The sequence below is a fragment of the Populus euphratica genome, unplaced genomic scaffold (genome assembly GCF_000495115.2).
Source record: "Populus euphratica unplaced genomic scaffold, PopEup_1.0 scaffold45.1, whole genome shotgun sequence".
NCBI lineage: Eukaryota > Viridiplantae > Streptophyta > Magnoliopsida > Malpighiales > Salicaceae > Populus > Populus euphratica.
Genome location: NW_011499886.1, coordinates 788,851 through 806,508, shown reverse-complemented (window position 1 = coordinate 806,508; position 17,658 = coordinate 788,851). Strand labels below are relative to the sequence as shown.

The 17,658-nt window shown below is 27.7% G+C and overlaps 1 protein-coding gene across 2 annotated transcripts; it reads left to right on the top strand.

The window, feature by feature from the left end:
- The first annotated feature begins 6,176 nt into the window (after positions 1 to 6,176).
- LOC105130327 (transcription factor bHLH94-like) lies at positions 6,177 to 8,536 on the top strand. 2 transcript variants are annotated; one of them, XM_011032775.1, is made up of 3 exons: positions 6,177 to 6,907; positions 7,434 to 7,862; positions 8,144 to 8,536. In XM_011032775.1, the coding sequence occupies exons 1-3, from the start codon at positions 6,506 to 6,508 to the stop codon at positions 8,255 to 8,257; spliced, it is 945 nt and encodes a 314-aa protein (XP_011031077.1). In that variant the 5' UTR covers positions 6,177 to 6,505; the 3' UTR covers positions 8,258 to 8,536. The 2 variants fall into 2 exon arrangements, with proteins under 2 accessions (XP_011031077.1, XP_011031076.1); XM_011032774.1 differs by having other exon boundaries at positions 6,177 to 6,914; positions 7,429 to 7,862.
- Positions 8,537 to 17,658: the final 9,122 nt, after the last annotated feature.

Genomic DNA, 17,658 nt, shown 5'->3' with positions numbered 1-17,658 from the left:
TCTTGTTCATGGAAGTGATGGAAGGTTAAACTTTCCTGGGAAAACAGTACTTGACAAGATATTGAGGGATCGAAGAAGAGAGGGTGCATGCATGGGAGCTATATCATGTTTAGAAATGATATTGCTATAAGATCAGGACTGTCCATCTCTGTAAAAGCACAACTTTCTCATATATAGGCTTAGCCTATGATGTAATAAGTGAGATCAAACCTACGTATCAATTACTTAATTAATGGATAACCAACACGTTGGTGTTACTTCAATTCCAAGGAAAAGAAAATTATTAACATATTAACGACAAATTAAATAGTCGTCACGATATGAATTTGGTTCATGTAATTTGATAACGTAACAACCGTATACTACAGTAGTTTTGATCACAGAATCTTGCTTAATTATACCCGGACAATTTAAATACTAGCCAGAGAAAATATAGCAAGACGTTATGCATACGAGACACTGCCCAAGAAATGCTCTAGAGGATTTAAAAAAGGGATAATGCTACCTATAGACGTCAACTAGAACATTCCTAATTCATATTCAATGAATCTCACATACATATAATAATACAAATGATATTAAATATATTCTGACCTGCCCATTAAATCAACACGAACCTAATGATATAAATAGTGAATAATAAATTATACTACTTTCGGGTAGCACGAACTCTTCATACTCCATCATGTATCAGTAATAATTATTTGCTTTCTACATTTTAATTAGCGAATATATTTTTTTTGTCTAAAAAATCTACTTTTTTATTGTAAAGAGTGCTTTGACTTTCCAAAATTATTTATGCATGTTGCGATGAGTATTGTCTAGCACATTATGTACATGAAGGAATTATTGTTTTAAATATAAAAAAAATCAAAATATAATGAAGGGGCAAAGCAAAAACAGGATAATTTTAGAAGACTGCACACACATATTTTCCTGAGAATCAACCTCAAATTTGTGGAGTTCATCCTAAGTTCAAATTAAATTTGAAAATCAACCTCAAAACATGACGTTTTCACTCACACTGATAATCATGTAAACGCTGTTATTCTATGTTACATTTGTATCTTATGATTTGTGACAAGATGAGAAATGAATCGTCACAAAACAATCAAAACATACAAGTGGGATGCCATGAGCTTACACAATGCATATTGCGAGGTCGATTCTTGGAAAGGGAGTGCCTTCATTCTATATATATTACAGTAGTGGATCAAGAACTACCCTTTGTTTTGTTTGGTCACATGGATTCTCTAACATCTTGCTGTCTCCTACCACCTGCCACGGGCCTCTTACTAATCTAGAAAGACCAAAATTACATCACACCCGCAACCCGAGGGCACACTCTTACCTCAAACGGTATCATTTAGGAAAATTTTGAAATTAAGCAGTACTTTAGGCTTTCAAAAACACACATTATTCCCATGGATTGGTGAAATTTTTTTTATCTCCCTCCATTAATGTGTGTTTGATAATATAATATATAGTACTTTTTAATTTAAAATATACTAAAATTTATTTAAAAAACATGGGGTTAATGAATAAATTTGAGGTTAAACTAAAAGTGGGGTTCATTTATTTTTAGGGTTAAATTTATTAGAAATTATTCTCCAGCAAAAATTTTTTAACATGAAATATTAATATGATTACAATAAATTATGAATAAATGAATAATTGATTTTAAAAAAATTTTGGTTGGAATATTTTTGTGAAACCCAAAACATTTTATCTCACCTTGAAATAATACAAGATTTTCTTATAGTATATATTAAGGATGAAAATTTAATCTGAACTTGATGGATATCGACTCGACTCGACCTGAATAAATATGTTTTATAGGTATTTATCTTATACGATAGATAATAAATAGAATATCACTATTATCAAACTCAACCCAAAATCCTATTTAAACTTAAGTTGAAATATATATTTATATTATATAGATATATTTGTAAAACATTTAAATTTCTTTCTTAATACAATATATAAATATATATATATATATATATATATATTGTATTAAGAAAGAAATTTAAATGTTTTACAAATATATATCACATTTTATGTCAATATTGAGATATTTATATATCATATTATATTAAGAAAGAAATCTAAATGTTTTACAAATATATCTATATAATATATTCTATTTTTTATCTTTTTTATTACTATTTTTTATTACTTTATATTACTATATTATTATTATTATATTACTCTTAATGTATTAGTATTCTAATTAGTATTATTTAGTATTATAGTAATTTACTATTTAATTACTATTAACTAATTAATTAATATTATATTATCAACATATTATTCTATTAATTATTATAATTATTAATATTTGAATTTTAATAGAATATTCTAATTTTAATATTAGAAATTAGAATTCTATATTTTTAAGTCTCTGTTCAGTGTGTATTGCATTTAATTCGCGGAACACAAACTTAAAAAAAAAAAGTAAGCTGGTGCGAAATGCAGACCACCGCGGTAAAGTGCGCATCGTGTTAAGGCTAGGGCTCGTAGCTACTCGGGTAGCCTGAATCTACGCTACCAGCTTTCTTCTCTTATGAAATTTCCGCTTCGCCCTTTTCAGGGGAGCAGGACAGAGAGCCTAAGGGACAGAGAAGGAAAGAGGGCGTAGGCTTGAGCTCGAAAGAAAGAATAAGAAACAAGGTGCTCTATCAGGAGATAGAAAAAAACCTTAGCTTACATGACTGAACAGATGGATCGCTACCATGAGGGGGGGTTCGATACAATACAAAACACCCATGTTATTTGCTGTATGGTTCATCTTTTTGTTCACCACAGGAGGACTCACAGGAATAGTCCTGGCAAATTCTGTGCTAGACATTGCTCTACATAATACTTATATTATGTGGTTGCACATTTCCATTATATATATATATCCATACGCATATTTAAAACTGGATAAATAATTTATTAATATATAAATTTATTATTTGATGAATAACAAATGAGATATAAATATTAATAAATTTAACTCACGGGTACTAATTGTCATTCCTAGTCTATATAACAGAAAGTTGAAAAATAAAAAATAAACTTTTAAGGAACCAACTCTTAAAGATATGAAAGGGCACAAGTAAAGTGAATTTTAGGCTTAAATCACATGTATATTCCTTAACTTGGTTCAAATTTTAGGGTTTCGGGTTTGAGTTTGCTATAAAATAATTTATTTTATAATGAATTTTTTTTGGTAGCGGGCTTGAATTTGAATTTGTTATAAATTAATTCTTCAGCCGATAAAAAATTACTTTTTATACTAGTTCATTTAGTTTAGTCATTCTAAGAAAAAAAACATGAATAGTAAACCTCTACCTCTTGAACAAGTTTATTTTCAAAGTAAAAAAACATATGGCTTTTAAAGCAAAAATATTCAGGTTTTTCACTTATTTATGGGAAGTAATTAAAGCAAAATGACAAGGATTAATTGTGATAATTACTATAATTAATTTTGCAATAATTTTAGTTTTAAAAATCAATATAAAGAGAGAGGTTGAAAGAGAGATACTATGTACATGTTTTGCCAGCTCATTTGCCTTCTTCTCTGTTTATAATAATAATAAACAATTATCAGCTTATCTTGCATCTCATTTTGCTTTGTCTTTTGCCTATTTATTCCTCTATTTATAATAATAATAATATGATGAGGATGAGGATAGCACCTATATCTAAAACGGTGAAAATTAAAAGACTAACAAAAATAAAGAGAAAATCAAAATCATCCATAAATATGCTCTCTCAGTATTATATTAAATACTTGTGGAAAAAAAGAAGATAAAAAAAAAAAAAACATCTCTCTTTCCATCACAACAAACAACTTCTCTCACGCAACTTGCTGTAAAGGAATTATTAAAAAAAATTATATATATATATATATATATATTAACTTAACTTGTGTTAGGTACGAAGTTAAAAACTCGAATGTTAAGAATGAAGTTTTGAGAGTGTAAAAAGTATTGAGATAGTAAGTATTAATCAAGGATGCAGATTAATTTAAATTTTAAAATATAATAAAAAATGATGTAATATGGGCCTATATATAAATAAATGATGAAAATAAGTAATAAGGCCGGGGACTCATGCTCCAATTAAATAGAGGGTAAATAAGTGAAGGGTAACAACCACTTAACCTCTCTTCTGTGGTTAAATGTTAACCTCATCTTCCCCCTTCTCAACTATCTTGTACCAAACATATGAAAATATGAAAATAAGATGAGAACTTGCATGGGTGATTTTTCACTTTCTTTTCTCTCATACCAAACATGGAAAAAAATAATCATAATTCTTATATATATGGAATAAATTAAACATGGATCCAATTTTTTTCTTATTTAACATGTATATATATAGAAATCATTGAACTCAAGTTTTAAAAATATAATAGAGGCTATAATGCACAATAATATAATAGATGATTGTTCGATGAATTTAGACGGTCCGTTGGACCCCATTATTATCAATCTCTTCCTTCAATTTTAGACACAAATTCCCTACATGATTAATCACTAATAACTACTAATAACGTATTGATGAAGTAAGTTAAAGGTTGGTACTTCATTATTCTAGAAGCCCATTAAAGAGAAATGATTTATTAATTACTATTTTTTTATGCAAACTTTAACATGAAGGGACTGACATCGACATCTAAAATTAAATTGTTCTACATCAAAAGTGAAGAAAGAAAAAGGTTGATTAGACATTCATGTGATTAAGAGATTAAGATAATAGTAAATTGAAATTAAAAATAGATTGTTTGGGAAGAATTATCAAGAGATTTTTTCAAAAAAATTATTTATTTTTTTAGTTATTCTCCCTATTAAATTCAGAAAATAAAAATATTGTGATTGAAAATTTTATTTTTTCTATTTACTTGAGGGATTATTAGGATAGCTTCATAATTATTTAAAGATAAATATTTAATAATAAAATTTTTGTATAACAACTTTATTTAACAGAATTTTATATTGCTTATATTGCTCTATCTTTCTTTCATCTCCATCAATTACTCATTAAACTAATAAACTTGATTAATTAGAATCTTAATACCATACATAATCTATAGATGTTACTAACTACAGATTATGATACATGGCGTGAAGCCACCCATGAAAATAAGAAAGTAATAAATAAAAAAAGGATTATTAATATAATAATAACAATCTATAGATAATATGTATTTCTATTTATCAGTTTTCCAAATAATTTTAAATTTCTGAATAGTTGGCGCATACTTTCGGTTGTTAATTAATTAAGAAAAAAAGTCAATTTAAGTTTTTTCAATGAAACAGTAAAGATATTTTGTAGATAAGAAAGGGACAGATTTATAGTACTGTTAATTATCTTTTTATTAATGACTGCTTGCATTTGATGGAAATATATGATGAAAAGAAATGTGGTATATTATCACTTCAATCTTTGCGTATCTTATTTTGTTTCTTTTTTTAAAAAAATGATTTTTTTTATTTAAATTAACTTAGTTGATTTCCCTTGACTTGCTACCAGAATTTTATATTTTATCAAAAGATATTTTGTCAGTACATAAACAATGATTCTGTTGGCATGATTTTTACTGGCAGACACATAGATAGTTATTGTTCTTAGAAAAACTTTCCTCAATAATTATTGTTTTCTTAGTTATATTTTAAGTAATGTAATCATTCGATGGATTTATAAATAAAAAGATAAGATAAATAAAAAAATATTGCTTATTTTATTTTGTTAATATTTTTATCGATGAATATGATATTTTATTGATTAAAAAATTATTTATAATTTTATTGGTGATTTTTTTAATATTATTAACTATTTAATTTTGTTGATGATTAAATAGTGATAGTGATATTTTCAATAATTATATTTTAACTCTTTGAAATAAATATATGAATTTAATTCGTTAGTAAAAGAATTGGCGAAACCATAAGTAATTTTAATAAACTATTTTGAAAATTTTTTAATAAACTAATTAAAAAATATTTTAAAAAATAAAAATCAAATATTTATTATAAATTAAAAAATTTATCATCCAAATACAATGAATCTAAAATGTATCGGTACTTGGAAAGCACAATTGAAATCCAAAACAAAATCAAGGGTAACAAAGTTCTAACTTCAGATTGGAGAGTGAAAGAGAATCATATCTCAAGCACAACATACAAAACCTGTCATGCAACTTGCTGTCGCAAATGCATATTGGTAGACAAGGCCTGAATATTTTTTTCGTTTTAAAAGAAAACACTGAACTGTGTGACCCCCATAATTGAAAGAGAGCCACAAACTTATTGTTCTTTCAAATTATTAGTCTGTCCGGATTGAACAAAGTAGGCTACAGAACCACTTGAGCCTCTCAAGTTGTTTTGTTCTTGTCTTCTTTTTCGCTCACTCGAGCCTTAATTTCCCAGGTTGAAAGAATCCTCTATTTTCAATATTATTGTCAGTCTCTAGATCTCATGTTACTGTAAAAGAGCGTGAGAGAGAGAAAATGGCATTAGAAACTGTTGTATTCCAACAAGGTCCCTCTAGTACTTTAGGACTAGGCGCAACATGGATCCATGGATTTGGTCTTGAAGGAGAAAAGGCTACTTACCATGAAACCCTAAACACAACAATCGGTAATATTGGATCTGATTTCCATCCAAATAATAACTGGGACACCAATAACTCTCCCTCCCAAGAGATTAGCTGTGCCTGTAAGGGCGGGTTCTTCACCGGAGGTAATGCTGCAGGCCGGCGAAAAAGACAGCGTCGTATAAGCATCAAAGATGAAGCAGAAGTTGCACATCAGAGGATGACTCACATTAAGGTTGAACGCAATAGGAGGAAGCAAATGAATGACTATCTTAGTGTGATTCGATCCATGATGCCTCCCTCTTATGTTCAAAGGGTAAGGCCTTTTTCTCTTCTTTCTTTAAGGCCTTTTTCTCTTCTTTCTTTTTTCCCCTTCTTTTCAGATTAATAAGATTGAATCCCTGTTCAAAAAAATATTAAGATATATTCCGATCCACTTCACTTTGTCGGATAAACTCTTTTAAACGTAAAACGGCTTGTATGGCACCTTGTTTTAGGTTAAAATGCCTTGCTTTGCATTCACAGACGACATGACACCTTGGGGAATTGTTAACAGCCACTAAACCTTTTTGGTAAAACGCTTTTCTCAATGCATCCCAGCATTGAGAAACACCTGGGGATCAAGTGGTGCAAAACTGTATTTAACTTTCTGTCAAGGTTTGATGTATTTTTTTCTCGAAAAGTATGTCTCTGGGTAAAAGATGTTGCACTTGAAGGATTTAGACTTGTCGACTATCAACCTGGATATTCACATCATCTTCAACCTTTCTGAGGTTATTATCTCTTCATTTAATTTCATGGAATATATATAATTGATTAGTTTTTTTTATTTATTAGTGCAGCCAGATCAAGCATCAATCATAGGTGGGGCCATTAACTTTGTGAAGGAGCTGGAGAAACTTACCCAATGTCTTGAAGCTCTTAAGCAAGTAAATAAAGTGCAATCTGGTATAGACTCCAATTGCTCTTCTCTCTTCTCGGATTTTTTCTCCTTTTCTCAGTATTCAACAGCCAGTTCGACGAATAAACGAAGCAACAGCTACAACTCATTACCAAGTACTGATTCAATGTTGGCTGAGAAGCGACCAATTGCCATTGCAGATGTTGAAGTGACAATGACCGAGGGGCATGCAAACCTCAAGATACTATCAAGAAGACACCCAAAACAGCTCTTGAAGATGGTGACTGGATTGCACTCTCTTGGCCTTCATACTCTTCACCTAAATGTAACAACTGTTGGTCAGATGGTGTTCTATTCTTTTAGTGTTAAGGTTAGCAATCTTTTCTTTTCTTTGCTTCTTTTGGTACTTAAATTGGTTTTTGATTTTAAATGATAACCATATTTAAAGGAAGCTTACTCTTTAAACTCTACTGTTCCGAGTACATTGATCCATCCAAATGCAGTATAATGATGCCAAATGATCTTTTTAGCTGAAGTAACTTGCATTTATAGAATAAGTTTCTCGTTACTTTAATAAATTAGAAGTCCATGTACTAATTAAATATCGAAACTTGTGTTAAATATCGAAACTTGTATTTGATTTTGAGGCAGGTTGAAGATGAGTGTAGATTGACTTCAGTCGATGAAATTGCTGCAGCTGTGCATGAGATTGTGGGTAGGATCCAAGAGGATGCTATATCCAATTGCATGCCTAGGAGTGAATAGAGACCATGAGTCTCTCCTTTATCAATATCATAAATCAATAATGATTTCTATTAATTGGTTGCCTAAAGCTGAAAGGGCAACTGATCATGTGTGATGTTGTTGTTTTCCGCCTCACTTACAGTGGCAAGTTTAGTGGAACTTAGCTTATAGGTTGCCGTACCCTTTTGGGGTTATGTTCTCTAGGAACTTTTGTGTACTATGAAATGGTTTAGATGTGGATTCTCTTGGTTTGATTGGATCTTCTTTGGGGAGCAACATTAACTCAAAGGGGTTGCTACACTGCCTGTGTTTCTCAACCAACAAATCTGTTTTTGTATTCAGATCCATGACCGGATTGACAGAGGCATTGTGCTTGTGTCCAAAACACAAGCATTGATCTAGACACTAGCCACTGGTTCAAATGCCATGCAAGATTACTAGCTCTTTCTGTCTATAAGCTGAACATTAGCGACCTTTATGCTTCTTCTATTATCAAAAAACGAAAAAGAAGAAAGAGCTTTATGTTTGTGTGTTGTGGCCGGGGGCTTGGGGTGGGGTGGTTGTTTAACACTAGAATACAAACATGAAAAAAAACACAAATTGAAAGTGAAAACAAAAGAAAAATCCCAGGTCCAAGGATGCATCATTGTGGGTCGCAGACTATATGCCTAAAAGGTGGAATGATGGCGCCCCTTGCTTTCCCACAGATATTCAAGTGTTCCCGTTCAGCTTTTGTTACGAAACTGGAATAATTTCCCTTTTTCCTTTAGCGGATGTGATTTCAGCCTCGAGTTCCACCTGCCATATTGGACAAAAGTTGGAGATTCTTAGATTTGGAGTTTCAGAGTGTGTGTGTGAATTATTCGATTCCTCTTTCTGTCAAGGAAAAAATTACTTGATCAGCAATAAAGGACTTCGGCCTGGAAGCTTGAGAGTTGACGAGCTCAAGTTAAATTGTACACATCTTTTCAAATTTTCAAACGTAAAATCATTACAGGCTATGTGGTCTTGTTTCTGACATTGGTGTAGTTGTCATTTTTCTGCAGTGTTAATGTTGTTTTCTCATTTCTCCACTTGTGCTCTGCTTTCTTTCTTTCTCTCCTTAATCGCTGGCTCTTTTCCTTCTTGGAGCTGTTCTTACCGTTTGGTACAGTGGTTGGAACTATACTTTGTTCCTACCATAATTTATAACTGTTTGATAAACATTTTAAACATAAATTTTGAAGATAGGTTACACTAAAAATTAAGCTTGCATCTGGTTTTGGTAAAGAAAAAATTATTATTATTATTATTATTTTATCTTTGCCCGCATGTCGCCAGGAAAAAAAAAAAACTCAAGGGCACACTTAATTTGTTGTTTTGCTTTTTTTCTTCAGCTCAAGTAGAAGTTTTAAATATTTTTTATTATTATAATTATCTAAACACTGTCAAGTTAATTAATTTACTTGATACTGTTCATATAAATAGTATTACGTAAATTGATTCACGGATTATTCTTCATGTAAACACTGATTTCATTGTTAATTAAAGCACGTATAAACTGAAAAAAGTAATTTGTTTATCTATATTTTAATTAAAAATTAATATTTAATATTATTTAATAATATTATATAAATTAGAAGAAATTACATGATAACGTAATATTTATAGAATTTAATCACAATTTTAATTTTATTTCTGATAATATTTTACTTGATTTTATTATACACTTAAAAAATCATAAAAATTATAGTTTTTATCGGATAAATTTTATATATGATCGAATTACAAACAAGTTAATGAAATAATTAAAATATTTAATATAAAATATTTTTTATTTAATGATATAATTGTGATAGATAAATCTATAATATTTAAATTAAAAATCATCAATATTAATATATATCTTTTTTAGTTATTTTACAACTTCAATTTGAAAAGTATGTTTAACCAAATATATTTTAAAATATTTTTTATTTAACTTTAATTTCAACCGCAACTTTAATCAAATATATCTAAATATTAAACTAATCTCAATTAAAATTATTTTTTTATAACAAAATTTTTCAAACCATAACTAAAAAGCTACTACAATACCAATTTTTTTTAGTTATTTTAATAACAGTTGTGCTAGCTTTGGCTTATAAAAAAACATGCCCTCTTTTTAATATGAGAAAAATATGTTTTTTTTCTCCAGCTTCCATGTTTTCATCATTTGTCATGCAACTTCTACAATCCTTTTAACTAGTTATATGCACTGTTTCTAATAGAAACTTTGTATATGTATTTGATACTACAGTGCATGTATTTTTAAAAAATATTTTTTTAACTTAAAAATACATTATAATATTTTTTAAATATAAATACATTAAATTTATTAAAAAATACTAAAAAATATCAATTTAATATTTTACCAAATAAAACACACTCTTAAAATAAATTCAACTCCCACACTCCCGAAAGTTGCTTTCCAGATCTCCTTCCAGGGCCTGGAAATGCTATCAAAAAGTTTTACATCGTTCCAACGATTCACACCAAAAATTAATCCCACAGTTCACAGCTGGGATTTATTTACCTTGGCAGATAAACAAAGCTTCAGGCCCTTTTCGAATATATTTTATAATGTTTACTGTCTTTTAATAATGCGATTTAATATGTATACTTGAAGCCCTTGTTGCTCTTATGCGGTCTTTAACTCACTCTTTTTCTGTATACATGGAGTACAGAGAGAGTTTATACCAATTGCACGTACGAATGCCACCACGTACATGATTTCACTACAGCATCACAGCAAATAGAGTGTGGAAAGTACAAGACATAACCTGAAAAGTCAATATCAGAAGAGATTCCGAATTTTCACAAGAATAAAAAACAAGTGTAAAGGAAGGCAATGTAACTTAAAAATACATTATAATATTTTTTAAATATAAATACATTAAATTTATTAAAAAATACTAAAAAATATCAATTTAATATTTTACCAAATAAAACACACTCTTAAAATAAATTCAACTCCCACAATCCCGAAAGTTGCTTTCCAGATCTCCTTCCAGGGCCTGGAAATGCTATCAAAAAGTTTTACATCGTTCCAACGATTCACACCAAAAATTAATCCCACAGTTCACAGCTCGGATTTATTTACCTTGGCAGATAAAAAAAGCTTCAGGCCCTTTTCGAATATATTTTATAATGTTTACTGTCTTTTAATAATGCGATTTAATATGTATACTTGAAGCCCTTGTTGCTCTTATGCGGTCTTTAACTCACTCTTTTTCTGTATACATGGAGTACAGAGAGAGTTTATACCAATTGCACGTACGAATGCCACCACGTACATGATTTCACTACAGCATCACAGCAAATAGAGTGTGGAAAGTACAAGACATAAGATACTTTCCAAGCTATTATATAAGGTAGCATTTAGATTTGGGATAAGAACTCATAACCAACCATTTTTTCTTTCAAAATAATATATATATATATATATATATATATTATTTTGAAAGAAAAAATGGTTGGTTATGAGTTCTTATCCCAAATCTAAATGCTACCTTATATAATAGCTTGGAAAGTATCTCGTTATTATCTTTTTAATGGTGTGGTATGTATACATAATGACATATTAATTGAGTTTTGGTGAATATTTCTCTCTCTCTCTCCTTCTTTTCTCTCTTTTTTTATTATCAAAATATAAAGTTGTTGTTTCATTTGTTTTTCTTGTTCAATTTAGTTTTTAGTTTTTTTATTGCTACTTGTTTTTAATATTTTTTAATTTCATTCTTTATTATTTGATTTTTATATCAAATCTGATTCCTTTTTTTTTTATTTTTTTATTCAATTTTAATTTTATTCCCTAACATTTGATTTCAAAATATTTTATATATGTTTTTTTATTGCTATTTTTTGTGATTTTTTTTATATTTTTTAATTTTATCTCTAAGCATTTTGTTGATTTATAATTTTTTTTTGTTATTTGCTAGGTTTTATCTTATATAGGACTAATCTAAACTTATGACTAAAATCATGAATTTTGAAGATTAACACATGTTAAACTTGTTTTTTATGTTCTTTTTAAATTATTTTTTAAATTTCTTTATTTAACTTTTGTTTGATTAGGAATTGATCTTGAAGATCCTTTTTTATATATAAATATTTTTTTACGAGGTTATCTTAATTTTATGTCCATGATTATAGAGTTAGTTAGTTAAATCATTTTTTTTATAGTTTTTTTATTTAATTTAATTTAATTTTTTCTTTTAATATTAGGTTATTTGATAAATAAAGTTTCTTAGTTTTTAGTTTTATTCAGTATTGTTTTAATGAAGTTAACAATATCACGATCAAGTCATAGATTTAATATGCTAATCTAAATGAGATCAAGTTGGTTTTTTTTTAACTTTTTTACAATGTTAATTTTTTTGTGAGTTTATAACATTTTTTTGTGAGTTTATTTTTTATTGTTGTATATTTTTTATATTATTTATATCAATCATGCTTATTAAATTCAGTAAAGTTAATAATTTTAATTTTAATCTTTTATTAATATTTTTAAAATCCTTGCATCATCTTAATATTTTTTATATTAAAAAATTGAATTAATTAGCGATCTAGTAAAATACTATGTACATTATCCGTGCTCTTAAGATCGACAAAGAAAAGGTTATTTTTGTTAAAATGAAGCGTTCTTTAGAATTTGATATCTGCAAAATTACATGACCAAAAAAAATAAATTATTGTCCTACGGTGAAGACAAAAAGGGTGAAAATCAGCAGTTCAGTTGAAACTGACACTGTTGCGAGGTGTGGAGACCACACTCCAGACCCAGCAACCTGTGGAACTAAAAAGACGCCTCGGGCAAACTAAGGCTTGGCCTAGTGATGGAAGGAACTTGTTTCTTTCTATTGCACCTGGGTTCAAGCCTTAGCGTGCATACCTGTCACCCCCGCGGTGCCTTACATGCCTACTGGGTTTGCAGAATATTCAGTGGGCCGTGAGGATTAGTCGTGGTGTGCGCAAGCTGGCCCGGACACCTCACGTAAATAAAAAAAAAAAAGACGCCTCGGATTAATATTATACATGCACCTAGAAAAATACTTTTTTTATTGTTTATTTATGTGCATTTGTCTAAGTTCACGGTGCACAACACTGTTTAATGAACAGTTCTTTATTTTATTTTTTATTTTGGTTAGTAAACTTCTTCTTTTTTAATCTTACCCTACATGTTATATTAATATTATTTTGTATGTTGATATTTTCTTTTCTTTGTATATTCTTGGAAATTCCAGAATTTTTAGTGAAATTTCAAAATTGAATAAGAGATCAATTAAAAGAAACATGATTTAAATTATAGCATAATAAACAATTAAAAGAAGGATCAAACTAAAAGAAAAAATCATTTTCAAGCGAAAAACTTTAGTTTGGTGATAAAGATTAAATTCCTTAATCAGATGGGGGTGGGATGTTTCTTAAAAAATGATAGGGAAGAAAACGAATTTGGTTTGTCACTTGTAAATAACAAAAAAAATAAAAAATTTGATGCTAATAAATTTACTGAAAAGAGTGTTATTAATGTGGTTTAGAACCTTCATTTTATTGAAAAAATGGATTAAGGTTTTAAAGGATTTTTTTTCATTCTATTTAATTTTGGACTTTTGACCTTGAAAGGTGTTTTAGCAATGGGTTTAATATGATTTCTAGTATGTCAATTAGGTTTTTTCCAGTGGAAAAAATGTTAAAAACAAGTTTCCAGGATACAAAAATTCATACCTTAACTTTTCATCCATTAAAAGTGGTTAAAATCTAAACCAACGGATATTATATCATCTATTTTTTTAAATAAGATAACAATGTATTATTCACCCTAAAATAATTAGACTCGCAAGCTTGATTTGTTTTTATCAGGTCAATTGTAAGTTTAACTTTCTAAACATAGTGCCTGTTTGGAAGTGTTTTTTAAAAGTATTTCTGAAAAAATTTTAATTTTTTTTTGAATTAATATAATTTTGATATTTTTAAATTATTTTGATGTATCGAACTCAAAAATAATTTTTAAAAAATAAAAAAACATTATTATCATATTTGTCTAAGTGAAAAGCAATTTGAAAAGCAACTATAACCATACTCTCAAACACACTCTAGACACCTAGCCTCTTTCTATAGACCTTTAGTCTTTTTTTCCTTCTAAAAAAGTGTTTTTTTTTAGATTTTAATTAAAATACACTACAAAAAATAGTTAAAATAATATTTAAATTGGTTTCCAATTTATTTCATATTTCTTATATAACATATTAGGTTTTTATGGTAATATTAGCAATTAATTTTTTAATTATTATATATATAACATGTAAAAAAAAAACCTAAAAATATGCCCATGAGTATTCATTAAAAATAAATTTTTTTAATAGATTTTTAACATGATTTTATCGCTTTAATTATTATTTTCCTTCAATCACACACCAAAATATTGAGATTTATTTTAATAGTTTTTATTAAAACTTGATTATGTGATCATGAAATATTTTTCTTTTAAAATTGTGTTGCTAATTAAAAAACATGTGTTTGTTAAAATAAAATTTATATTTTAGAATAAAATCTAAGGGTGAGAAAATAAACTAAATATATTTTGGAAAAAGAGGATGGTGATAAAGATTTAGTGGAATAACTAATACCATGATTTTGATTTTTAGTGTAAAATCATCTTTTAATTAATTTTATGTTATTAAACATAACTTTATATTTGATTGTTGAATCGGATTAAAATTTTATAAGAAATCTTATAACATATTAATTTATGCCTGGGTAAAATTTTAGGGTAATCGATGTTTGGAAAGGCCATATAAAAATATTAATAGCTGAGCAAAAAACTAAAAGAGCTCATTAAAGATAAAATAGTCAATTAAACTTAAAGCTAGAAAAGTTAGCCTCTTTTTCTTTTTTAAGTTGCCATAAAAACTAGAAATAAAGAAGAGAGAGAAAACAATTGTGAAAGTTAAACACTAAAATTCCTTAGAGATAAATAAAAATTAGATAAGATTTATGAATTAGAGATAAATAAAAATTAGATAAGATTTATGAATTAGGTAACGTTAAACACTATCTAATCCATCAAGTAAAGATTTAAGAAGAAATTAAGTGGAGGGGAGTAGAAAATGAGAGCTAGGAGTGTGTTTGAGAGTGTGGTTCTGGTTGTTTTTTAAAGTATTTTTCACTCAGAAATATATCAAAACAATACATATATTTTTTATTTTTTGAAAAGTTATTTTTAACATCAACGCATCAAAATAATATGAAAATACTAAAAAAATATTAATTTCAAATAAAAAAATAAAATAAAATTAAAATTTTATCAGAAACACTTTTAAAATACAAAAACAAACAGAATCAACTCATAACAAAGAGTAAAAGAGAGTGGAAAAAATTTTAGCGGTTAGCTTTCAAAGTTCATTTTATTATTGGGTAAGTTTATTTAAACAATTATGAATAAAAAAAATGGATTTAATATAATTCTTAGATTTTTTTAATTAGGGTTCTTAGGAGAAAATTTAGGGAACTATGAAATGGATATAAATCAATGTAATTATGAACAAATAGGTTATAGATGATGAGATTATGATTAAATTTAAAATAGGTAGAAGGATAGAGATTTGAATAAATAAAAACTGAACTTCCATTTGAACACACATAGCAATAAGTAATGAAATTGTTTAAAAAATGAACATAACAATTCTTTTTTTGAGGTTAAGTTGAAATGAAATTATTATCATATTTTGATTTTATTAGTACGGATGATAATGGAGAAAAAACATACAAAGCAATGCCTATTCTATCTGCATAATAAATAAATAAATAAATGAATGAATGATGAAGCCTAAAACAGGAGGATCCGATTCAAGTAATACTAATTAAAGCTTAAAATAATTAAATAGATAATTTTAGAAATATACATGGACTATTGTATTCATGGTTTTCACTTCTCACGGTTGGATCCAATATAAAATTAATATCTGACAATTTATAAAGTCTTTGATATATATATATATATTTATTTATTTTTATTTTCATTAAAAAAAAATTTTTATTTCGAAAGGGAAATTTAACAAGATTATCTTTGTTTTTTTTTTTTTTTAACCTTTTGGTTTCAAACATTAGACCAGCATTTAGAGAAATTGATTGAACTTCTCTCTAAAAGCACGTGCCGATGTAAGGGTGCCCTTTAAAAATCTCCTGAGAAGGACATATTTAATCATGATTGATATATTTTACTGTCGAATAAAGAAAAAAGAAAAACCCTTCTAGGTATTTCAGGTAAAGAGTTGGTTGGAAAATAAAGGTTGTTATATATATATATATTCAATTTATTTTTTACTTAAAAATATCCTTACAATTTTCATAAACCAATCTATCAACTCTAAATAAAAAAAATAATTGATGAAAAATATAAAATCAAATAAAAAAAATTTCTTAACCTTAATCTACCTTTTTTAATAATATAAAATGTAAATAAAACTTCAATAACATAATGACTCTAAGAATGACCTTTTTTTATTATCGAAATGTTATTAATTGATAACTTACTTTTACTAGAACTATTTTTTTACAAGTCCCTCTCCTCTATTAAACTCTATTATTGAAAAATAAATAAAATAAAATTTTAAATTAAAATAAAAAGTATCAAACTAAAGGGATCAAAAATAAAAAAAATGTCAAAATAAAAGGACCAAAAATAATATGCCAAACTTTGGAGGAAAAAATATTAAAAAAGCAACTCCGTAAACAGTGAGCAAAAAAATGTTTGATTCTTCCCTAAATCTCAATTTTGGTCGTTGAATTTTAGCTTTTTACATGCACCAAAAACCTTTTTTTTTTTTTTTTGCAAAATCAACTATTGGGCTAACTTTAGAATAGTTTTTTTCACATAAAGATAATCAAATAAAAAAATTACTCAGTCCAATTCCTTGAAAATAATCATGGAATGACTGAATTGGAAAAAATATATTCGATAACAAAAAAAAAAATACCAAATCGAGAAAATTTTATGGTTTTGGATTCAATTGATGTTTTTTTTTCTTATTTTGAAACTCAATTAATTGAGAATAAGTATACAGGCTAAGGACTAAATTGGATGCCGCTTATGAGGTATGTTCTTTCCATGTTAAGATTCTACAATCAATTTTTTACTTCGAAAGGGATGTTGGATCTTAGATTACACACTACACGAGGTAGGCTTGCTGCTTGCTGCTTGCTGCATTACATCATAACCAAAGATCTTAGATTACACAAGAAGAGGCATTTATTTCCGCATTATATAATAGCCATATAAATTAAAATTATTTAAAATCGATCCTACTTGATTAAAAAAAGCGACACCACTAAATTTTTCAAATGGAGCTTCCAAAAACCAGAAAGGCTTCCAGGAATGGAGCTTCCAAAAACTTGACCAGCAG